At 41.7% G+C, this 25,228-nt stretch overlaps 1 protein-coding gene and 1 long non-coding RNA gene across 4 annotated transcripts in view; both read left to right on the forward strand.

The window, feature by feature from the left end:
* LOC134603105 (uncharacterized) overlaps positions 1 to 25,228 on the forward strand; it is a 741,779-nt gene that overhangs the window by 648,038 nt on the left and 68,513 nt on the right. The window lies entirely within an intron of this gene.
* LCTL (lactase like) overlaps positions 13,095 to 25,228 on the forward strand; it is a 30,522-nt gene continuing 18,388 nt past the window's right edge. Inside the window, exons 1-10 of one of the 3 annotated variants that reach the window (XM_063448750.1) lie at positions 13,095 to 13,252; positions 14,048 to 14,123; positions 15,195 to 15,351; positions 16,933 to 17,093; positions 17,462 to 17,549; positions 19,019 to 19,128; positions 19,684 to 19,812; positions 21,044 to 21,139; positions 21,619 to 21,673; positions 24,077 to 24,238. In XM_063448750.1, the coding sequence (XP_063304820.1) occupies positions 15,228 to 15,351; positions 16,933 to 17,093; positions 17,462 to 17,549; positions 19,019 to 19,128; positions 19,684 to 19,812; positions 21,044 to 21,139; positions 21,619 to 21,673; positions 24,077 to 24,238 (925 nt within the window). In that variant the 5' untranslated portion in view covers positions 13,095 to 13,252; positions 14,048 to 14,123; positions 15,195 to 15,227. The remainder of the gene's footprint in view (positions 13,253 to 14,047; positions 14,124 to 15,194; positions 15,352 to 16,932; positions 17,094 to 17,461; positions 17,550 to 19,018; positions 19,129 to 19,683; positions 19,813 to 21,043; positions 21,140 to 21,618; positions 21,674 to 24,076; positions 24,239 to 25,228) is intronic. The other 2 variants (XM_063448749.1, XM_063448751.1) reach the window with 2 other exon arrangements.

Genomic DNA, 25,228 nt, shown 5'->3' on the forward strand with positions numbered 1-25,228 from the left:
GGACCCTGCGTTAGCAGATCCTTCAAAACAGGCAGGGGCCGAGGCTGTTCCTGGCTCAGCGTTGACAGTAGGGGAAACCACGGCCTTCGAGGCCAAATCGGGATTACGGCAATAACCTTCTTCCCTTCTGCCCAAACTTTTCTCAGGAACCTGGGTATCATGGGTAGGGGAGGGAACGCATACCCCAGATCGAACGACCAAGGAAGAGATAGAGCATCCTGGCCCAGTGCCTGACTCTCTGGGTGGAGGGAGAAGTAATTCTCCACCTGGCGATTCCTGAACGAGGCCATCAGGTCGATCTGGGGCATGCCCCACCGACGGGTGATCCAAGCAAAAACTGACTGGTGAAGTTTCCATTCTCCCGGGAGAATTTCTGATCTGCTGAGAAAATCCGCCGCTACGTTCTCCGAGCCTGGGAGATAGATAGCCTTCAGTCCCTGGAGATAGGTCATGGCCATCACCATTAGAGGAGCTAGCTCTTTTAAGAGCCGCTTGCTCCTTGTGCCTCCCTGGTTGTTTACATAAGAGGCCACCGCTCGGTTGTCCGTCTTGATCAACACCCAGGAATTCCTGATCTTCGGAAGGAACACCTGAATGGCCTTGGAAACAGCTCGCAGTTCTCTTAGGTTCGAGTGGAGCCGACTTTCTTCTCGAGTCCACCACCCCTGAGTCCATGAGGAATCGAGGTGGGCACCCCAACCAGAAGAACTGGCATCCGTCGTAATAACGGTCCACGGAGGTTCTTCCAAGGGAAAACCCTTTGCTAGGTTCTTCCCGTTCCTCCACCAGTCCAACTCTCTTCTTACTGGCAGGGGCAGAGAAATTTTCTGATCCCAATCCGTTTTTTCTCTGTCGAACTGGAGAAGAAAACAACTCTGTACAGGGCGAAACTTCCATTGGGCCCACTTCACCAAACCTATCGTAGACGTCAAAGAACCCAGGAGACTCATGACTTCCCTTGCCGAGGCCCTTTCGAGAACCTGGAGCTTCTTGACTTTGTCTTGTAACTTCATGACCCTCTCTGGAGACAAAAACACACGAGCAGAAATGGTATTTATCACCGCTCCGAGGAACACGATGGTCTGAGATGGAATCAGGGAGCTTTTTTCTATGTTGAGAAGCCACCCGTGATCTTGCAGGATGTTCATTGCCATTAATGTATGATGCTCCACTATTCCTTGTGAAGGCCCTACGATGAGTATGTCGTCCAGGTAATGGAATATCTCGATACCTCTCATCCTTATGACGGCAATCAGAGAGACAAGGACCTTCGAGAAAGTCCTTGGCGCTAAGCTGAGACCAAACGGAAGCCCTCGGAACTGGAAATGTCTTCCTAAAGCCCAGAACCGAAGAAACTGCATGTGATTGCTGTTTACAGGGATTTGGTAGTAGGCGTCTTTTAAGTCTATGGAGGTCATCCAATCTCCTGGTTTTACGCACTTTAGGATAGTCTGTAAGGATTCCATTTTGAATGTCCTTACGTCTAGAAAGGCGTTCACTCCTTTTAGGTTCAGGATGAGACGCCACTTTCCCTGGGGCTTTGGGGCCAAAAACACAGTGGAATACATCCCCTGGAACCTTTCGTGAGAAGGGACTGCCTCCAACACCTTCTGTCCCAACAGAGTGGAAATGCAAGTCCTCATGGCCCTTCGTTTGACACCTTCTGACACTTTTGATTTTCTGAACTGGGCAGCACGTGGACGAGAGGAAAATTCTATCCTGTAGCCTTCTTTTATGATTGAGGTGACCCACTCGTCTGTGACATTTGCGGCCCACACCGGGTAAAAGAACTGCAGTCTTCCACCCACCGTACCCGGATGGGCCCAAGGACCTTCAGAAGGTCTTCCCGGAGGTCCTGGCACCTCTACCTCTGGAAGCCTTATTGGAAGAGGAGTGAGAGAAGGACTTCCATGAAGAGTTCCTGGAATACTCCCTTCCGGGCTTGTAGCTTCTACTGTCCCGAAAGGACCGATCCTTAAATCGCCTGGTTTTCCAGGAGGAGGAAAAACTCTTTCTGCTGACTTGTGGAAGAAACGCTTTTTTCCCATCAGCCGCTTTCTGAATGGCATCCTCCAGGATCTTACCAAACAGGAGGTCCCCTTGGAACGGGAGACCACACAAGGACGCTTTGGAGGCATAGTCCGCCCCCCAGGAATGAAGCCATAAGGCCCTTCTGGAGGCCACCGATAGGGCCATACCTTTGGCAATCATGCGAGTGATGTCCAGGGAGGCTTCAGAGCAAAATTCAGTAGCAAGGCTCAAATCCTTGAGACTTCCCAGGAGATGTTCTCTACGGACACCTTGACCAATATCTTCCTCCAAATTAGCGAGCCAAACTCGTAAGGCCCTGGAGAGAGTGGTCAGCGCCACTGCCGGATGAAGGGCGGAGCCTAGCGCCAGATAGGCTTTAATTAGGTCACCATCCATACGCTTTTCCATAGGTTCTCTTAGGTATGCCATGGAGTTTATAGGAAGCGTGGTCTTTTTAGCCATATGGATCACTGCGGCATCAACCTTGGGAACCGAATTCCAAAGGCAGCAGTCCATGGTAGAATAAGGATAAGTCCTTGTGAATTTGTTTTTCAAGGTGGACTTCCTCTCCGGCTTATTCCACTCCTGAAGGATCATGTCCTTTATAGAGGAATGCACTGGGAACGTCGGTCTATTAGGTTTCAAGTCCTCAAAAAACCTGTCAGCCTCTCTCAATTCAGACTTTTCTTCCGTGAGGCTAAGAGTGTCTCTGAGGAGGGTAATAAGCCGATCTACAGATTTAGAGTCCAGAGACCTGGATGCATAGTCAGCCTCCTCCTCCCCCTCATCAGAGACCTCCCACAGGTCCGGATCCTCCTCAGAGCTGGAAGACTGAGGTTCCGCTCTGCGTCTCTTAGGAGGGCCACCACATCCCGTGGTAGACTTAAAGCCCTCAGCAATTGCACGGGAAATCCAGAGCTTAAGGTCATCCTGCGGTGAAGTCTTACTGGGGACATTAGCCGCCTCCGACAAGCATTCCCTGCAGAGGTTCCTTCCAGGTGGAGCAGGCGATGAGCAATTAATGCATTTATTGGACTTTTCCCTTGATTTCCTCGCTGGGGAATCCAGATGCTTGCTGGGGCTGAAATAAAGCCATATATGACATATATTACAGGCTTAGTTTGGCACTCTTTTTAACAACCCCCCCCAATAGAAAAACTGAATGGCTCACCTATGTTTTCTAGAGAGGGATCTTGCAGAGGCAGAGGGGGAATCCATACTACAAAGGAGAACCAAAGGGAAATTCAACACACAATACCTAACCAAAAGGTCAGAGCAGACTGACCAGCAGAGAGAGAAAAATAAAATAAATAAACACTCAAACCTTAAACAAGAATTATCAGGAATCCTACCTTATAAGACACAAAATTCCTCCAGGCAGCCAAGAAACAGCAAAGGGCGAACTGCAGGGGAGCCAGGAACGAGATCGCTCGAACAGCTGATGCAGCGCACAATCAGACTGTCAGAATCTGCCAGGTTAAATAGAGCCGGGGAAACCATCCGGTCCGCGCATGCGCAGACCGCTGGAACGCACGCCGTGCGTTCCAAACGCTCGCGGCCAATGAAAATCACTTCCGGGTTCGCCGGATCCGGCCGCGAGCACCAGCCTGTCTGCTGGAACGCAAACTGTGTCCCAGCCTGCGACGCCCGAACCCCCAGGCAGTCGGGGAATAGCCCCATGGGCCAGAAGGCAAAGCCACAAATCCAGGAGACCCCACAGGGAACCAGACAACACACCAAACCACAGGTAGGACCACTCCAGGGCCCCATAGTATGGATTCAAAGAACTGCCAGAAATAGGTGCGGGGGGGGGGGGATTTTGGACCCCAATTTAAGAGGGGCAAGCTGATAACAAGGGGAATTTTTAAGGAAGACCAACCCCATCAGACAAATAGAAAACCAGTGTCTCCCTCAGAACACCTAAATCCCACGCAGCGGTTCAGTACTTACACGGAACCTGACCCAGTTAGTCCTGCTCATGCAGGCTGTTTACTGGGGCCTTCAAATGAAGAGAGGCTGAACTTCATTTGGAACGAACCCACGACAAACGCAGGAAGGTGGCCATAAAAAGTAAAAAGTCCTGTAGAACTTGCTAAGGACAGGAAAAAAGACTGTGGTGTAAGGGGAGGAGGGACTCTTTATACCTATCAATCTAATTAATTCCTGTCCTGTGACTGCTAAGGGAGGAGCTACCCATAAGTGATGCTGCCATGATTAGCCAGGAAACCTAGTTATTTCTTGAGCAAAGTAGTGCATTTTGTACCTTAATTTCTAAGTTTGCATGTTAATTTTCTCTGGTTACACACTCTAATGCCCATTTTATGCATTTATATAAATTAAAGATATGAACAGGATTCTACAAACATAGTTATTAGTGATGGCACAATATAAAAAAGTATACGTTACATTATTGCTAATGTGGAAAAGCAGTACACGGGTTATGTAATATGCTATTGAACAATAGTACAAAAGTACACCAAACCTGGCTGAGCAGAATAAATAATATTCAGTGCCTAATGGGTGAGGTCTGAACACGAGGCAAATGGGTAGGTGTGAAGACATATTGGACCTAAGAGCACACAGGAAGCAATCTGAGAAAGGTTTGGGAAACCAGACATGGCTGATTGGTGCTTATAAAAACATGTTTTACCTTGTAACAGAATCTGGTTAGATATTATCACTAGCAATGTTAGTATTGGCGTAAGAAAGGCAATCTCATGATTTTGACAATAAATTGTGTATATTTTATATTTTTCAGCTGTATAATGCTATTTAGCCCTGGATAAGGTCAAAGCAATGTTTTTATTTACCAACTTCCATCCCACAAATGAGCAATAGTCCACCGATGCTTTTTGTCAGAAACAATTGCAATAGAGGAATTAACCCCTTAAGGACACATGACATGTGTGACATGTCATGATTCCCTTTTATTTCAGAAGTTTGGTCGTTAAGGGGTTAAAGGGAAACTCCAGTGCCAGGAAAACAATCCGTTTTCCTGGCACTGCAAGTACCCTCTCCCTCCCACCTCCCATCCCAGGTAGCTGAAGGGCGTCGCTCCTCACAGTAATTACGTCAGCCGGTGGGCGAGACTGATCCTGCCCGCCGGCTGAGGAAACCTAATGCGCATGCGCGGCAATGCCACGCTCGTGCATTAGGTCTCCCCATAGGAAAGCATTGAAAATGATTTTCAATGCTTTCCTATGGCGAATTGATCGACGCTGGAGGTCCTCACACAGCGTAAGGACGTCCAGCGACGCTCTAGCAAAGAAAATCTTTGCTATGAAGCAGGAAGTGCCCTCTAGTGGCTGTCTAGAGGTGGAGTTAATCCTGGAAGGTAATTATTGCAGTTTATAAAAAACTGCAATAATTGTAGATTATGCTAGCGCAGTGTACCTATAATCTTAATTTTATTAAGGACAGGAGGCGAGTATTTTGCATAATCTTTCTTTACTAAAACTCCAGCAGCACAGGTTTAACAATAAAGTTTAGTGAAAAAAACATTGCCATAGGGTATAAAAGGCCCTTCCTCTTGCATCATTTCCTCTTTCTTTGGTGCGAGATAATCATAAACATATCCTGCTATTACAATAAATAATGATAACGACGAAGAATCAGACTGTAAATGATCCAAATCCCGACTGGAAGATTGTCGTAGAGTTCAAAGACGATCCCATGTATTGATCCATGAAGAAGAATCAAACTGAAAAGAAACAAAAGACGTGAAAGGGATTTGGAAATGAACTGTTTGTCCTCATTATTATTATTATTAGCATAATCAATATTACTGTTTATAAAACGCCAGTTTATTCCGTAGTACTTTACGTAAAAGGAATTTATCAGATGAGACAAGAATATTTTAACCGAAATAGGTAGCTATGAGAGACATTAATATAGTCAAATTGTATGTATTAGGAAATCATAACAGATAGCAGTCGTAATTTCAAGATGTGATATGAAATAAACCACATAATAAAGAGATAACCACACCCCCTGAATTCAAATCTTTTATTGAAGTACAACCCAAGGAATGATAATTAGGGAGGGAAAAAGCAGGGTGGGAAAATACTCGCCTCCTGTCCTTAATAAAATTAAGATTATAGGTACACTGCGCTAGCATAATCTACAATTTTATAACAGGACAGGAGGCTTCATATTTTGCATTTTTAACGCTATGGAACAACACAGGATGTGTGAAGAGTCCGAGGAAGTAGAACACCCTGAAATTCTCTTCTCGTGACTCGGCCAATGAACATCGGCGAAGGAAGATGCGTCGTGGATGTCTAAGACGCATCCATGACTCGAATGACTGATAACCAATCGATCACCGCAACCATATGAGCAATGGTCAACGTGCCCACTCGGTAAGGTGGTGGCCATAACTGGTGTGAAAGGTATAGCATACAAAGGGAGAGAGAGAGGCTGTCTCGATTGTGAGATTCCTCGAGGGTTAGTTGGAGTGAGTATCCAAATCCATAGGACAAACCCGTAGGAATAGAGAGAACCACAACTAAGACCCATAACCGAGTGTATTCCGATACTGGTTCTGGAGCGTATGACGCCTCACAGCATACAAAAAGTCCTGTCGTGGAGTATGAGCCGCCAAAGTCTCCGATGGTATCTTGTGGGTTGTCCGTAAAATGGGAGACAGCGGGAGGGCAGTGGATAGCCCAGAATGGAGTCAATAGGATCAGGAGCCCCTTCGATTCTGCTGTAGTGGCGAGGTGCGTGTCACCCAGATCTCCGTGATGCGATGGTGACCAAGGAGTCCCGTTGTCACGAAACCCAGTTCATGATATAGGTAATCTTCTGAGGGAACCCTAGTCATGGTAAATGTCCTCCGATATTATTAGAGTCCGATACCAGACTCTGTCCAGGTGTTTTGTGTAGTCGGTTGCCGAGATATTGTCCAAATGTAGGAGAATACAACGATCGGATCTGTCCCAGGCTAGCTGTAGTTTGTCGGTAATCTCGACGCCGGCCGTCTCTTCTCCAGATCATGGTTCTCTGGTAGGGGTATGTGCAGCGAGCCTTCCAGCCCTAGAGACTGATTGTCGATTACGTGTGTAGTAAGTAACGTCTTGTAGTCTAGATAGGTGAGGTAGTGGATTCCCTTGTGGCAAAGGGCGCCATGACCGGTTATAAAAGTTTCTTGGGTACCATGGGTCGTACCTTAATGATAGACATGTGAATTGATTTGTTTGGTCCCGTCGATGAAAAAACAAAATGGACAAATGGTCCCTGGTGTGACTATCCTGGACGGGTATGTGTCCGTCCAATCCTAATTATTGAACCCACCTAGGTGTGGGGAAGCTGTAGGATGGTGCCAGAATGGTAGTCTCCCGACTACTGTGAGCATAAAATTATCCCCGAGTTAATCAGTGACGTCTGGAGCGAATGCCCAGCGCTTCTTGGAAAGAAGTAAGTTTCCTCATATGTGATATTTGTGGTCCTCCAGTACCCGTAGAGGGGTGGTATTGGAAGATGTGGACTTCGACCCCCAATGGTCAACCAGGTATCCAGATTAAGCATTAGTTCATGGAGCTAAGTTACCCTACTGGGACGTTCAGCCCAGGAGTATAGAGGAATCCTATGTCCTATCCTTCGGCCATCCGGAGTAATCTAACCTACCTACTCGAGTAGAGGTAGCTTCCTTATTTCATTACAAGGTAGACCGCTGCCCATGGTTACACCATGAGAGCGTTAAAACCGGAGAAATTTAAGAGTATAGCTGTTTCTCAGTAATATTCTGTTGTTGGGGTGAAGTGAGTGAGGGCGTGCGACCCGGAGTCGAACACACAGTCTCCTTTTCCTCGGTTTTGTGGCTACAATTGTATGGATCGTGGATGAAGGCCTGGCAACCCCCATTTCGTCGATCTCTGTGTGTTGACTGACCGTGCAGCGGTCAAATCCGTGGAGTCTCCGGAGATTTCCTTAATATGTTGTTTGGATAACTTTCCGGCACATCGAGGTTCTGTTCCCAGGCTTGATGTAATTATTTGGAGGGTCCGTGATGGAATACTTGCACTTGTCCTTTGTATATAGGTGCTTGGCCCCGGGCCTAGTAGCTCGTGAATTCATAGGCAGATGGGGTACCATGGTTCAGTCTCTGCAAGACCCTGACCCAGCCTATTGTTGTCTGCATTGAGGTTGCCACTGCAATTAACCTAGGCTGAAAGTCTTGAGTGAGAGGTCGTCTGTTGACCTTTCCGTCTGTTGAGTATATATATCTATATATATGGACTAGGTACATGTGTAAATGTGTTAGGACACCTAGAGCACCTCCGGCCATAGTTCCATGTGGAATGCGCATCTGCGAGTGGGGGAATAACCCCAGTAGTAAAGGGGTTCATCCCAATAATAAAGTGCACAGAAGTCCGCAGACGAGTGTTGGAGCCTGATTACTGCAAAATTTTTCCCCTTCCTCAGTGAGGAGTATGTGGATCACCCTAGTCGTATTGTGGGTACCATGCATAGAGTCATATATACATATGATATAGCAGGGGGTGAGCCTGCGTGCACTCTGACTCTTAATGATATAGCAGGGGATGAGCCTGCTTGCACTGTGACTCTTAATGATATAGCAGGGGGTGAGCCTGCTTGTACTGTGACTCTTAATTGTATAGCAGGGGATGAGCCTGCTTGCACTGTGACTCTTAATTGTATAGCAGGGGATGAGCCTGCTTGCACTGTGACTCTTAATGATGTAGCAGGGGATAAGCCTGCTTGCACTGTGACTCTTAATTGTATAGCAGGGGATAAGCCTGCTTGCACTGTGACTCTTAATTGTATAGCAGGGGATGAGCCTGCTTGCACTGTGACTCTTAATGATGTAGCAGGGGATAAGCCTGCTTGCACTGTGACTCTTAATGATATAGCAGGGGATGAGCCTGCTTGTACTGTGACTCTTAATTGTATAGCAGGGGATGAGCCTACTTGCACTGTGACACTTGAGCCTGTGGGGGTCGCCTCCTATAAAGGGGTCACCCCAATAAAAAAGTGCACAGTAATCCATTGGTGAATGCACATCTTTGAGTGTGGAGGTCACCCCAGTAGTAAGGGGGGTCGCCCCAATAATAAAGTGCACAGAAAATAACGTTTGGATAGTTTTATTCTGGGGACTTCTCTAAGGAAGTCAGTGTCTTCCGTTTCAGTGGCCGTTGCGGTGTCGGTGTCTGTTTTCGGGATCTGCACCAGTGGCAATAGCCTTCTCCACTGAGGCAGCCACCGCCGAATTTTTCATTGACTGGAAGTCAGATGGTGGTGATTGTGGTGAGTCACTCAACATGAAGTAGTGGAGTATTCCTCTCTCTGAAAGACAGGAGAATGTCAGGTACTGAAGTACATGAGTAGTAGTACAGTCGGCTTCCACTAATGACTGGCCTGACCAGTGTTATCTGACCCGAGACCCTCAGGTCGCAAGGGGTCGAGTGGCCTGAAGAGGGGGTCACCCTCTGTGCGACCGGGATGAGCGGTCGTATAAGTGGGCCGCACCCGTCAAGGGTGGAGGGCCTGTTTGGTTTGGGGTTCACCCAACAATATATGAATTGTGGAGCCTGTACATTTGCAATTTCCTCATTCCTTGGTAAGGAGGTGCGTGGATCACCCCAGTCGTAGTGTGGGTGTCCGATATTCACTGCATAGAGTCATTTTGTTAGTGTATGGCAGGGTGTTGAACCTGCGTGCACTGTGTCTCTTTGAGCCTATGGGGGGTCACCCCTGAATAAATCCTGCACCAAGTGCTGTATGGCTCCTCTTGGGGGTCACCCAGCATGGGGGGTCACTCCTGTTATGGTATTGGCAGGAGCGTGAGTGGGGTTCACCCCCAACTGAGAGGGGTCACCTCTGTATAGACACTCTGCAGCAGTGTAATGGTTAATGTACAGTGCAGTTTGTTATCAGCAATGTTCCACAGTAAATTATTGTTTAATGGAAATACTTAACTATACATATCCAACGTGTGAGTCATAACCGCTAGGGGCGCAAATGGCAGTCGTGGGTCTCGCAGGTGCGAGATCTAAGATGGCCGCCGTTCGCGCCAAAACGACAGCGCGGCTAGCAGTTGCGGCCCGCCAGCGTGGATACGAAAAATACACAGAAATTAATAGATCACAAGATATAAAATTGTGAACCCATTCTCTGGTTACCCAAATAGGTGATTCCTATTTTATCTACTTCAGTGGGGATAGAGCCTGTGAACCATAAGATATGGACAGTGTACTGCTAGTGTATTAGCCCATTGAGCTAACCTAATGCATGAAATACATTGTGAAACATCTATATATACACATACATACATATATATATATATATATATATATATATATATACACACATACATATATACATACACATATATGTACATACATACATACATACACATATATATACACACATATACACATGGTGCTATGTATATCACAGCTCCTGACAGGCATTGAAAAACCCTGTAGGAGAAATGAGAGCATTCCAGACCGTGTGAATCACGGTCTGGGAAGGTGACTGGCCGCCCTGGATCTCGCAGTCTGCGATACCCAAAATGGCCGCCGTTCGCGTGCAAATCTTAATGCCGGTAACGCGGATTCCCACACTCCCCCTCCCGCTGACCCTAACCAATGCCCCAGTCCCTGGTTTGATAAGCGCGATCTTGGTAACTTGCCGCGATCGCGAAATGAATGACAGGGAGATAGTGAGAGGGAAGCAAAGGTAGTACAGGTGGGGATATAGGGGAGAAAGGGAAAAATTTAAGAAAATAAATAGTGATAATCAAATATAGAGACAATCCATCAAACCCAGTGTGAATGTAAAACCATAGTAAGAATGGGCAGAGAAAACAAGATTCTGACAGAGTAAATATATATTACATAGTAAGAATGGGCAGAGAATACAAGATTCTGACAGAGTAAATATAAATTCCATAGTAAGAATAAGCAGAGAAAGGAAGCTCTGACAGAGTAAATGTAAATTCAACAGTAAGTATGAGCAGAGAAAAGAAGCTCTGACAGGGTAAATGTAAATTCCATAGTAAGAATGAGCAGAGAAAGGAAACTCTGACAGAGTAAATGTAAATTCCATAGTAAGAATGAGCAGAGAAAGGAAACTCTGACAGAGTAAATGTGAATTCCATAGTAGGAATGAGCAGAGAAAGGACACTCTGACAGAGTAAATGTAAATTCAGTAGTAAGAATGAGCAGAGAAAAGAAGCTCTGACAGTGTAAATGTAAATTCAATAGTAAGTATGATCAGAGAAAGGACACTCTGACAGAGTAAATGTAAATTCAGTAGCAGAGAATAAAATACTCTGACCTGTCTGACTGGAGCAGCAAAGAAAGAGGAAATGATGCAAGAGGAAGGGCCTTTTATACCCTATGGCAATGTTTTTTTCACTAAACTTTATTGTTAAACCTGTGCTGCTGGAGTTTTAGTAAAGAAAGATTATGCAAAATATGAAGCCTCCTGTCCTGTTATAAAATTACAGTTGCAGGGTTAACGGTAGTGGGAGTTGGCACCCAGACTACTCCAATGGGCAGAAGTGGTCTGGGTTCCTGGAGTGTCCCTTTACTTGCCCACATAACTTTGTGCCTCATAAGAAATGGGCATATTCAGTGCTTTGTTCTGCAACAGTTAACTCAATTTGTACTCATTTGCATGCTGTTAAGGGCTGTTTCAAGGTGCTTTAACCAAAAATCATAGGTCTTGGTCCAATATGGCACAAATGTATCCAGACTCTTGGGATTTGCACCTTTGGTTAGATAGTGTTTGAAAACCAACAGTCTCTATGATTTTCCCTGCTTCTGTGCAGGTAGTGAAGCAGGGAAGACCATAGAGACACTGTCCAACCAAAGCTGCACATATATGGCTGAAGGATCCTGGCAGGAGTTTTTCTCTCTCTTTTTTTTTTTTTTTTTAAATTCTTTATTTTGTTTGTGGAAAAGGTTGACAATCATGCATTCAATGCCACAACAGTGCGTAGAAGTATTAGTATTTCAACAAGGGTATCAGCATGGCATAGTTCAGACCTGCACATTTTCCAATAGGTTACTCAGACGTGGTATGTCAGTTGCAAGAAAACAGAAATGGTAAGTATAACATACTATGTAAACGGATGGCATAGTGAAGCAGATTAAGACAATATGCTATAGGAACATGCTTGGTCTATTTATGCCTATGTAAATTACTGGCATGGTAGGAATAGAACTTTAATACCACTGGGTTTGAGAGGTTGGAGTAAAGAGACAAAACAGGAATATGCATTGGGAAGAATAACATAAATCATGACTAAACAGTAAGTCAATCAGTTGCCTAGGGTGTGTTAGGAAGACATCAACCAGGACTCAACCAACACCACAAGTAGGCCAGAAGACAGGCAGTTACTATGCAAGGTCGCATCAGAAAGCTCAGTCGCATGTGAGAAACTGTGTCACCACTTACTGACTCATGAAGGAATAGGTTGTGCTGTGAATTCTGTTGCTGGTTAGATATCAGACCGCAGTGCCCCAACCGCACGTTACTTTTTTTTTTTTACACATACATTATTTTTATTTTATTTTTTTATCGATTTCCTTTCATTATTTTATATAAGTATTACTATATCAATAATAGCTTTAAGGCGACAGTTGTCATTTGAGTTTTAAATTCGGATAACCAGCAATGCCATCTTAGACTTTTTTTTTTTTAATGATAACTGTTTGCCAAAAGTATACCAATTAAATTATAGAAAGGACCTAGCACTGGCCCAAGATGTCTCAGGTGTGCTAAATAGCAAAATTTGTTGACATGACAACTAACTTTCAAAAATATTTTTTTCAAATTTACTAATGTTACGTTTTTGCTCAACTCTTCGTAATTCCAGAAAAATATTTTTAAAAGTTAGTACAAAACTTTGAAATGTGCATTCTGTTTTTGAATAAACTGTTCACAAAATACCTCAAGGTCCTCCCTGAATTTTTTTGTTGAGGGCCAACAAAAATCTGTTCAGAAGGTTTGTGCCCCAATGCTTTACATACATTGTCTAAACTCCCCCCGCACCCCCAGCTGGCTTTGCTCTTTGTTCTGCGTCTCTCAGCGTATTTTCGCTTGCCTGGATAGTTCTGTTTTGTTTGTTGTTTTTTTGCTGCATTTGGAGATCTGCTGAACTAGATTCTTCTCTGGGGTTGTCACTGGCATATTCGTTCCCCCTGACTTTTTGGTGAAGGCAGTAGGAAGAAATTTGTGACCTACGTAGGTAAGTTGGATTTTCTTTAGATTATAACCTCTAGCTTGTATTTGTTTCTGAGACAGCGAGGTGGTTTCTGGACCACTTTTACAATTAGGATGAACCCAAAGCAATTCTTCTCACTTTGTGTGGTTTAATATACTGGATTGTCATCAAATGAAAACAAATTGCAAATGTGGGCAGAAAAAGCTGGTGGTTAACCAACTTCTCCATATAACATTAACGGCTATTGACGGCTAAATTTTGTGCACCAATCTGAGGACTGCCTTGAAACAACTTGGTGGTCAGTTAGAGAAGTTTTGATTCAGAGAATGTTTGGCGTTTGTAATGTGTGACTTAAAAATAAACCTGAGTGGCCATAAAGCTAGCACTCTGAATATACGTATTTAGCCAAAAAGGTGCTAACTCTTCTCTATTTGCTCATGTATTTCCCACTGTAAATCTATTTTACTAAAAGTAGATAAATGCAGTAATTTTTGTGATTGTGTAGCTTTTTTTTTGCCTGTGAAGCAGAATTTTGCATCCAAGAAAGAGAAAAAGGTTCAGGTACTAAAAAGCTCAGCAAGACAAATTTATTGGAAGCAAGTACACAGCAATGTTTCGACCCTACAATGGGTCTTTGTGATGCAGAATGTCAGACCATCTTATTTGAGAAGTTATTATATGTGTTTAATGTGGATGCAATGCTCAAACATTTTTAGTTACTGAAAAGAGCATTTGGGAATTAAAACCCAGTGCCTGATTTGCTTGTCCTATGCTCTCTGTGATCCTCCAGATCTTAGTGACGTCTGTGTTGTATTTCAGATTGCATGCTCCAAGCTCAGCGAGTCGAGTTGGAGGGATTTAATCTTCTCTCTGGAATGTCATGGACGTCACCACGGTAGGTGCGGGTTTGAGGCTAAACCTGGATTTACGGCAAATATCCACTATTTCCGAACTGTTATTGTCACAAAGGGGTTTATTCATGAGTGAGCTATGTGCATTGAAAAAAAAGTTAAGCCAAAACAGCAAAATACCAAAAATAATCTCAAACTGGAGGTTGTGATTTTTCCATCTCGACTATTTTGTATAAACATTTGTAAGGTGATTGTCATCCAATCAACCTGTAATTTTCTGTCGCTTTTATGCTTTTAATCCAAGGATCTTGTGATACTATTCAAGCATACTGCATGTTGTTGGAATGTTTTCACAATCTCAACCATAATAGACAGTTCACTCATGTATTTAAGCAGAACTGTTATTTCTTATTCCCAGTAAATGTTAATGAATTGCTTACTGGGTTAGTAGTGCTGCAACAGTAAGTAAAAGATACACTTACCTTCATGGCACTTCTGGGCAACATTATCTCTACATGAGGCTTTGGGGCGTTCATGCAAATTCATCTGAAGGGAGTACAGTATGGGTGCGTACACATTTGCATATTCCTTCCATGCTGCTATAAGGGTTAAATTAATTTACATGGCATGCTCTGGCTGTGTTTTTATTATTGTTTTTAAAACCACAAGCCATACCTATATTTTAGTTAGTGAGTAGTGTCCATTCTGCTTCAAATGAATACTCCAGGATATAAGTGATACCTATGTTTAGTATTCTGAAATAAAAATAAATAAGTTAGAAAAGATACCCACTTTGAAAGTTTCTGCAATTCCTGAAAAATCCGAGAAGTTTCTTTGTTGAATTCTCACCATACCAGAAAGTTGCTAAAAAGGTCTCAGCAAATCCTGATGCTGCCATAATGTCACGAGAGCTTTGTGCGAATACCATCATTTTTTCCACATGTTGTCCGGTTACAAAATCTACATGTTCTTTACAAGAACTGTTGCTACACTGTATTGCAACCCCTCCTATATACGGTATGTCAGATATCTCCAAACACAATTCTGTGAAGTTACTTTCACCAACATTCCATGATGGTACACTTTGCAATGTCTCTCACTGTCTTTCAATCCAGATAGTGTGAAGGATCTGTTGCTACCACTGCAGAATGCTGGGCTTTTTCCTTTGGGTTCTCCAAGTTCTCTCAGTGGCATTTTGTATACAGGAAGAAAGCGATTTCCAGTGGACACAAACTGACAGAGGATCGTTTTATTATGGCAAATTCCCACCCAGTAAGTATATCTTGACAAGTAGGTACACATCCCTTAATTTAATGATAATTATAACTACTTGGGTTTGATCCAATAAGGTTCCTAAGTCCTCAGTATTACACATTAACTAGCTGGGCTAGCACTATGTAACCAACCCCTGGCCCCCCATTCATTTGAATGGGAGGATTAGGGAACATGTGTGCCTACTGGCAACTTCCATTCAATTGGTCACGTGATATTTTAGTCACTATTTCAAATCAATAGAGAAGCTGCCCATAGCAGATCTGTTTCACATTAACACACATTTCCATAGGCTTGCATTTTAACCTATCTCACATCCTTTTGAAAGAGAGACAAAGAGATGAAGCTGCAGAACATTTTTTGCAACAACCACAGTCCAAACATCATGCAACATAAACATAAAACCTGTCATATATGAAGTATCGGAGTAAGAGAATTGGTATTTGCTTTTTAATAAATATAGATCACAAATATATAATTGACTATCTTGAAAGCAATCAGCGTAACATAGTCTACAATAAGTTTTTCTGTAGTTCTCAAATTACCTGAAAACATGTAGGAGAGAGAACCCCACCATTGTGATCAGCCAACAGTAAAACCGTCATGTAGTCCTACCTGGTCGATGATCTACATTAGGAGTAGGCAACCTTTGGCACTCCAGAAGTTGTGGACTACATCTCCCATAATGCTCTTACAGTGGTAATGCTGGCAAATCAAATGGGAGATTTAGTGCACAACATCTGGAGTGCCGAGAGTTGCCTACACCTGATCTATATGTTTCAAAGTCCTTGGCCAGAGAGCTATGGGTAGTAATTCTTGTTGAAGGATGAAGGTCTACTTGATAAAGCATAGAATAGCAGAATGTCTTCTTAATTCTATTCATGGACATGCAATAGTATTCTTCCTTGTCAGATACTTTATAAATACATAAAAAAAAAAAAATTAAAGGAACACTATAAGGTCAGGAATACACACATGTATTCCTGACCCTATACTGTTAAAAACACTATTTAGCTACCCGACCCACACCTGCCCACCTTAAATACAGTTAAAACTAACCCTTATTCCAGCGCTGCGGGGATCCATCTGCATTTGGCTCTGCCCCCCTTGGCTGAGATCATCAGAATTGACAACCTCAGCCAATCTAATGCCTCCTATAGGAAAGGATTGGATTGGCTAAAATCATCAATTTAGAATTTTTTTCAAAACTCCACCTGGGCCAATCAACATCTCCTCATAGAGATGCATTGAATCAGTGCATCACTATGGGGAATGTTTAGCTCAACGTCAACACTGACCCAGGAAGCAACTGAGTGAATGCCACTGGAGATGTCCTTATGAAGCAATGTAAACACTTCATTTTCTAAGGCATGAAAATGCCTTAAATACATTAAGCTGTAGTTGTTCTGCTGACTATAGTGTCTCTTTCAATATTTCAGACGCCTATAATGGTTAAGGTGACCAACATCCCTTTTACCAAGAAGTGGCCTGAATCACATAGACTGTCCGTGATGAATTCTCATATCTATTAATATTTTCTGTCTCTCTCTCGCTCTCTCTCTCTCTCTCTGTCTTCTCCAGCATTCATGTGGGGTGTAGGAAGCTCTGCATACCAAACTGAAGGAGCATGGGATATGGATGGCAAAGGGAAGAGCATCTGGGATGTTTTCACTCACAAGAAGGGGAGAGTGTTTATGAACCAGACAGGAAATTCTGCCTGTGATGGGTACTACAAGGTCAAGGTGAGGGTGGTGTTCATTGGTCTTCTTGCCATGCACTGATAACTGCCCCACATTTCCCCTCCATATGCTGCCCAAAATATTATAGTGGGACACTAATGTTTTAGCTAGCTGATATTAGAATACAGATAAGTTAAGGGGTAGAAGAGCACTCCATGTTATTTACACAAACAATTTCCTGAAAACATATACCAACGTTGCAATTCTTATTGCTGTGACCTTTCTTCCTGTGAATTTACTAAAAATCATATATATTAACATTCTGAGCTTAAAGAGGGACAGCAGAGCATGCAATAAATGCAGTAGGACTTGGTTCTTTGAAAGATGAATTCTAGGGTAATATGCACTTCCTACACGGCTTTATCTTGCAGGATGATCTGGCGCTGCTGAAGGAACTGAACGTTTCTCATTATCGTCTTTCCATCTCTTGGCCTCGCATTATTCCTACAGGCGTCCGTGGTAAGAGCATGAATAATATGGATTAAGCCTGGTTCATCGTGTTCTAGGCATCATATATCACTCCATTTGGCTTACCATGTATTATTTACAAAAGAGAAACAAAACAGGTCAGGCTCACACTTAGACGACAGGTGTTAGATGCTTGTTAAACATGAGTTAAATGGACACAAAACACCATTAAGCTGGATCATAATTAAACACATTATTAATTGGAAGCTGATTAAACAAAACAGCATTATATCTTTCCAAGATAAATTAACCAGAATTATAGCAAGAAATACAGTATTAAAATTCCAAATGTCTCATTCGTCAATAGTAAAATTAGTTAAGTGTTACATGCTTCTATTATAATCAAAGTATTTTACATTGCTTATACAAAAACATGCTTGTTCCTCTCTCTTCAGTGCCAGAATGAAGCAATGCCACTACAGTAAATCATTTGTGGAAGGCAGTTGCTTAGAACTTGACATATATGACGTAGTTGTTCAAAACAAAGAGCACACACTAATAATAACATGGGGACTAGGTTAAAACTAAAACCATGTAATAACAATATTACATGGACCTTTTACACACATTCACATTTCACACTCGTCAAGAAATGTCAAGGGTAGGCAGCCACTGCCAACACAGAAGCTGCAGAAGATAACTCGCAGGTGAAAGGCATCTTCAGAGATGATAAGTGGATGTAGCCTACTCATGATGTAAAGCAGCGGGGTAGGAAACCTATTGCAATCCAGATGTTGTGGACTACATTTCCCACAGGCCTCCTAACCGTATCGATTTTCCGGTCCCACTGTCCCAGCTTAATTCTCTACTGTCCCTCTTTTAGAGACATCAGGGAACTGTCCCCAACAAGAATAGCGTGCCTACACTGGGCCGACCTGAATGACTGACAGGCAGCCTGGTTGGCATTGATGCCAGGCTGGCATGATTCCTTTACCTCCAGCGTTCCACTTCCTGGAAATCCAATGTTGGGGGTATGCTTCCATAATGTTCTTACAGCCATAATGCGGCCAAAACATAGTGGTAGATACACTCCACAACAACTGGAGTGCTAGGGCTGTCTACCCCTGATTGAGAGGGTGGATTTAAATCAGGTAGCTTGATTCCACCTGTGACCTCATCATCTTCTGAATGTGTTTCCTCTCCCTGTCCATCTCCAACATGTTTTGGATGAATGTCAATGGCACGATCTACCCTTTTATGCTGTATGATTACCATATGGAAGCTGTGAGAGGGATCAGGCCACAGATTACTAACATGGCCGCAAGCCAAGTGCTTTCATACACTGCACATCACACGGTGTGTGATCTCATTCCAGGGTCTATTTACAATTTTGGCGGGAACTTGTCCGCCAACTTGTTATCCTGTTACATACTTCTTCTACATAACAACATAGTGTGGGAGGATGCACACAAACAGTTGTAGATTAGGGATGTTAACATTCTCTTTATTTCTCTCCACAGCTGAGTATGTCAATGAAAAAGGGATTCAATATTACAATGATTTAATTAACGTCCTTTTGGAAAATAGGGTTGTTCCTGTGATTACCTTATATCACTGGGATCTGCCACAGGTATGTACAGGAACCATGTAATAAAAGGCCACCTGAATATCAGGTTAGAGTTTAGGATCATTAGAGTAGAATAATCCCTGTATTGTTCTCTCGGGATTATTTTGTTTTGTTTATTACTTGTGCTTTTATTGCCTCTTTTTAATATTGTAAAGTGCTACAGAATATGGCACTATATAAATGATAATAAGTAAGAGAAGAACTATTAGTGACAGATGAGAATATTTTGGCAAATAAAGACAAGGATTATTAAGTCTTTGCTGTTAAGACAATCACAATATTTGTTTCAGTGTGTTAATGCTGCTTTCAGCATTATTTTAATCTTTAAAAATATCTTGCTACAGTCGTAATTATCGGTAATGTAGCTATGGTAACAATTACCAAGCAACACAATTTAAAATATTGATTGAAGTACATACGAACATAGAAACTGGGGGTTCAAGAACAAGCGTCACTATGTCATTTCAATTATTGCTTTAGTCCCGGAAAGGTCTAGTTCCAGATCTTTTATATTCGTATTCATTCTTCTCTGTTGTGTTTGAATTTTGGCCATTGCAGAACCTGCAGGAAAAATTTAGTGGCTGGCAGAATGTCAGTATGGTCACATACTTTAACGATTACGCTAACCTGTGCTTTGAGAAGTTCGGGGACAGAGTGAAACACTGGATTACATTCAACAGTCCCTGGGTGAGTGAGTGTTACAGCAAATGGAACAAGGAATATGGTCTAAATGTACTTGAAGGAATGCTTGTCTCTGTGCCATCGGTGATCTGGCATAGTGTAAATCCCAAAACACAAGATTATAGGCAGCGGTACAACTATATGTATAAAAGCGGTGAAGCTAGATCTTCTTCTGTTGTTCTAATATGGGAGAATGAGCTTGTGTCCCTCTAGAGCATGGGTAGGCAAACTTTAGCACTCCTGATGTTGTGGACTACATTTCCCATAAAGCACTTATAGTTGTAATACTGGCTGGCAAAGCATTAGGAAAGATGTAGTCAACCACATCTGGAGTACTGAATATTGGTTACCCCTGCTCTAGAATCATACCTTTCCCTGCCTTCCCACTAGACTGCATTGGTATCCAAAGTATTCATCCATAAAGTGCAGCTTAGTTATAGGAGCCTACTAGTGCAGCCCAAATGTATTCAAAGAGCATCTAAAGTACAGAAATGTCGTCCCTTTATCATTGACAAAGGGACAGGGGTCCCGAAACGTCCGTACTTTAGATGCTCTTTGAATAAATTTGGGCTGCACTTTGTGGATTGCTATATTTTGCTTGCTGTTGGGGCTACAACAGTTTATACAATAGCTGCACTAGGTTAAACTATTTTGCCTTTTGGTATTGTGCTATACCACACACCCAGATCATATGTTTGCTTTAGACTGCATTGGAGTAGGAACCCAGGAGCCACTGCATACTTGCCAACGCTATGACTATATCAAAAGTATAACTATAAAATGGAAATTAACGCACAAACTCTATGTCTCCACATATTAATATGGCAAAGTTTAAGGGGGTTAAATAAAATATCTGAGGTTTTTTTTCTGTACATATTATGCAGTGTCAGATTCTTCCAATAAAAATAAAATAAAAGAGATAAGACCAGTCATATGACCCATTCAACAATACTTCATCACAAAGCACATATACCAATGACATTAATTCTCTTGGGTCAATCTTCTCCAAACCTTTGCACTTACTTAAACTGTGAAAAAGCCCAGTAAAGGTTTGACTTAGAGTTCTCTGTGCACTGTATTCTCAAATGGATTTGTGGAATAGCAATCCAGAGAAGCTATGCATGGTGGTTTCCTTCTGATCTCCTCATTGTTGAAGTTTAGTGGTTCCATAGTAAACATGATTTGGTGTAACAGAGCACAGACCTTACCTGGTTTGCTTATCCCCTCTATTTTAAAGTCGGTGGCTGTTGAAGGGTTTGAGACGGGAGAACATGCGCCAGGCTTTAAGCTGAGCGGTACTGGAGCTTACAAGGCCGCCCATAACATGATCAAAGTAAGAATTCATTGATATCGCTCTTTAAAACTCACATCTTTATGCTGTTAATTGTATTTATTCTTTTTGCTGGCATTGATAATGTAACTTCCAGCCTATGAATGACCCTAAAGATAAGGGCTCACTTCAAATATTGTTATCATTTTGCCTCTTATTTATAATGGCGTTATAATGGAGTCACCTATAGACTTTTTGTTGGATAATTCGACAGAGACAAAGCCATTTATAAGTCTATAAGTTAGCCATATTTACCGTAACGTAATCTGTAGTGTCACTGCACAAATATAAAATATACAGATGTCCTTGTTTTTCGAGTAACCGCATAATTGCTATTTGTCATCATTCCCTCTAAAATATATGACGGTAGATAGAATGAATGTGTGAATATGTAAATTCTGAGCACTGAAATAAACAGGTATATATGTGTTATCTACACCTACATCGACAAATCTTTGAGACTGCATTTTCGGATGTTATAGGCACATTCCAAGGTGTGGCACACTTACAACAAGAACTGGCGTAACAAGCACAAAGGTAAGTTTAGCACTTATCCTTACAAATATTTGCTCGTATTTTAGGTGATATTTGTAAAGTTATTAATCAGTAAGTGGAATGTAAGAGCAATTGCTATTTGGAAAAAAGACCAGGAGCTTTAACCCAAGGGTTAATGACTATCATCCAAAATCCCATAGCACATCCTATGTCTAACCAGAACGTGTTTTATGAATCATATTATAACAATTAATTTAGAGTACTATACAGAATAGGCGTATCCATAGGGTGACCATAGGCCCAGGGGTTAGACAAGGGCACCAAAACCATAAATTCCCTTGGCCCTAATAACCCCCCACCTGCCTCGAGTTCTGTGGCTCTTAGTCTTCACCCCATGCTGTGTTTACTCTATACTCACAACATACACCCTTGCACGTACTGGAATACACCCACCACTACTGTTTAATAAACTCCAAATATTGTGCTTTAAAGTGGTTCTGTCATATACTATCAAAAATAAAAGGTTGTAGTTCTCTCTCAAAATTCCAGAAGACTTAAAGGGACACTATATTCACCAGGACAACTACAGTTTAATGTAGTTGTTATGGTGTCTATAGCATGTCCCTATAGGTATTTTAATGCAAACACTGTCTTTTCAGAGATGCATATTACCTAATGCTCCATTCTTAGGTTACCTCTTTTAACAAGCTTTTTTATTTTATAAATTAAATTTGTTTTTGTTATAAGCATGTTGTTCTGCCATACTCATTTGAAAACCATGAGCCATAACCCTACATGCTCTTAGTGAGTCATGATATATTGGTATTGTATGCTAAGTGTATTTGCTTACATATTAATAAAAAAGTGATTGACAAATCAATAAAAATAAAATAATACAAATATATATATATATATATATATATATATATTTTTAAATCACTATTTAGTAGATATACCCCAATAAAAACATGCATGCATTTAATTATAATTTTTTTTTCATTGGGTTTTAGCCAATAACTGCTTGTAAAAGGTGCAGATCTCTTTTTGTGAAGATGTGCCGGGGAAAGTACCAATGAGAGACTTTGAGAAATCTCTTATTTTAAACCGTGTTGGTGGACGTTGTGGGTACTTTCTACCACTGCAACCAAGTGGATCTGAGGATAGCAGAAAAACACATGTCAAAAAGTCAAATTCCTGTAAATGGAACATTGGAGGCACTCAGCAGCCCAAGTCCTAAAAAAATTGAGCAAGGAAAGTAGGGATCGAATATTCTCTGAAAATTATTTTAATGAGGCAAATACAGTTATCAGTACACCAGTTAGAGGAGAGTGCAGCACTTGTGTCTTAAGCCAAAATCCATTTTATTTATACAATTATATATATATTTGAAATTCTTTATTTATTGTTGTGCATGAAAATAACAGTCAAGCAATAGACACCACAACAGCAATAATATAGACAATAATATACGTTCAGCAGATATAGTTGCCTGGCGTTCCTATAAACTGCACAATTTTAAATAAAATTTAAATAGATAGTACTGAAAGTCTCATCCCAACAGTGCAAATTGTCACATATGAAGGTGTCTCTTATTAAGAAGTAAATGCAGCTGTGGTTTCTGAGTTCTTTATGCTTGGGGGATGTGGAAGCATTGTTGATGGTTTTTATTCTGGTTATTTAAGACTTTAACCCCTTAAGGACACATGACATGTGTGACATGTCATGATTCCCTTTTATTCCAGAAGTTTGGTCCTTAAGGGGTTAAGGCATATGTCAATTCTAGGTTAATTGTGACAGATTTAGATATGAATATAAAACATGGATGTGTTATGGATTTACTATGCAAAATGTTCAGTATTATGCTATACAGCAGGGGTAGGCAACCTTTGGCACTCGAGATGTTTATGGACTACATATCCCATAATGCTCTTACAGCCATAATGTTGGCCAAGCATCAGGGAGATGTAGTCCACAACATCTGGAGAACCGAAGGCTGCCTACCCCTGCTGTATAGCATGTTACAACAACATGGTACTAACACTTGCAGCGTCTCTACTTTTATACAGGAAACCACTATTTACATTCACTTTCTCTCATCTTCCCCTTCAACCACTCATTGTTTTACTCTGATCTCTTTAAAATAATTACTATCTACCTGTTATTGTCAGCTATTTAATATCTAGAGGATCTGCCCATTTCTGGGACCTAATAATCATTTATTGTCCTCATACCAAAGAAGCCACATCCCTCACAAAGCTTGGTAAATTCCTTAACATTCCCTTAATCACAGAGGCCTTCAGTAATACCTCACCTGACATTGAAAATATAATTTTTGTTTTGTCTTTTTGTTTTTATTTTGTTAGGTTCTTGTTAGATGTGAAAAATGGGAAACTGTATTGTTTTATGCCTTACCTCTCCTGCAATCCTTTAATTTATCATTTTCAGGTATGGTGGGCATTTCATTGACCACCGAATGGGGTGAGCCTGTAGACATCTCCAACCAGAAAGATATCGAGGCAGCAGAGAGATTTGTCCAGTTTAATTTTGGATGGTTTGCCAACCCACTATATAATGGAGACTATCCCCAGATAATGAAAGAATACATAGGCAAGTAAGAACCTGTGATCATACGCTGCAATGGCCTTTCTATGGTTTAAGGTTGAGGCTGTTATTTCACAGATAATTAGTACGTTTTTAATTTGTCAATTATTTATGATAACAGTGGGGCCGCTGGAGTTTACTTAATACATCCCGAGGCCTGTTGACCTCGTACACTGGCACCATACACTCATATAATGCCATACTCATACAGGGTTAATCACTAAAGTAAAGATTCACAAGGAATTTCACATCTAAGGCCAAAATAGCTAAATTAGAAAAAATCAGATAATTCTTGTATGCTTCCTTGTATGTTTGGCTACTTTGACCTAAAATGTGAAATTCTGTTTGAATTCTCACTTTAGTGAATAACCCTGCTAATTATATAACACAGAGTCCCTGCTACATTCACATTTCACACACGGAGTAACACCAATAATACACCCAGTCACATTGACCATCTGATGCTCTCGGCCAGTGAGCTAGCCCTCCACTGCGGGGCTTATCTCAGGAGTGCTAGCAGAAACTCCTGCTCAGAAGCCGGCAGCCTTTCAGTATTAGTAGTGAAGGTGAGGACAGCCACCCACAAGACCCCACGTAAGTAGTCAAATCGTTTAAAACAAGATGCAGTAGTTTAAACAGTGAGCTATAGTGCTGATGGTGCTTTGAGTGTTCCTTTAATTCTGCAAATTGGTTTTCAATTCATTCGTTTTTTTATTTTATGAAGTAAATATGTTTTCTTGGAGAATTGTAAGCTAGACTCTGATTTCAAATTAGTATTGAACACCTCGCTTAAATCCCCTATGCACAGATATTTTTTACGCTTACACAATATTATATTATTTTCAATTTCTTATTTAACTTACTATATTTTTAAGATTTAATTCAATATAAAATAAATCTTGTGAGACAATTTTATAGATGAAGCGTGAAAAAAAATAAAATCCTGAGAAGTAATTTCTTCAGTATAATTTCCCAGTGTGGTGTTCTCAGCTTATT

The sequence above is a fragment of the Pelobates fuscus genome, chromosome 3, assembly GCF_036172605.1.
Source record: "Pelobates fuscus isolate aPelFus1 chromosome 3, aPelFus1.pri, whole genome shotgun sequence".
NCBI lineage: Eukaryota > Metazoa > Chordata > Amphibia > Anura > Pelobatidae > Pelobates > Pelobates fuscus.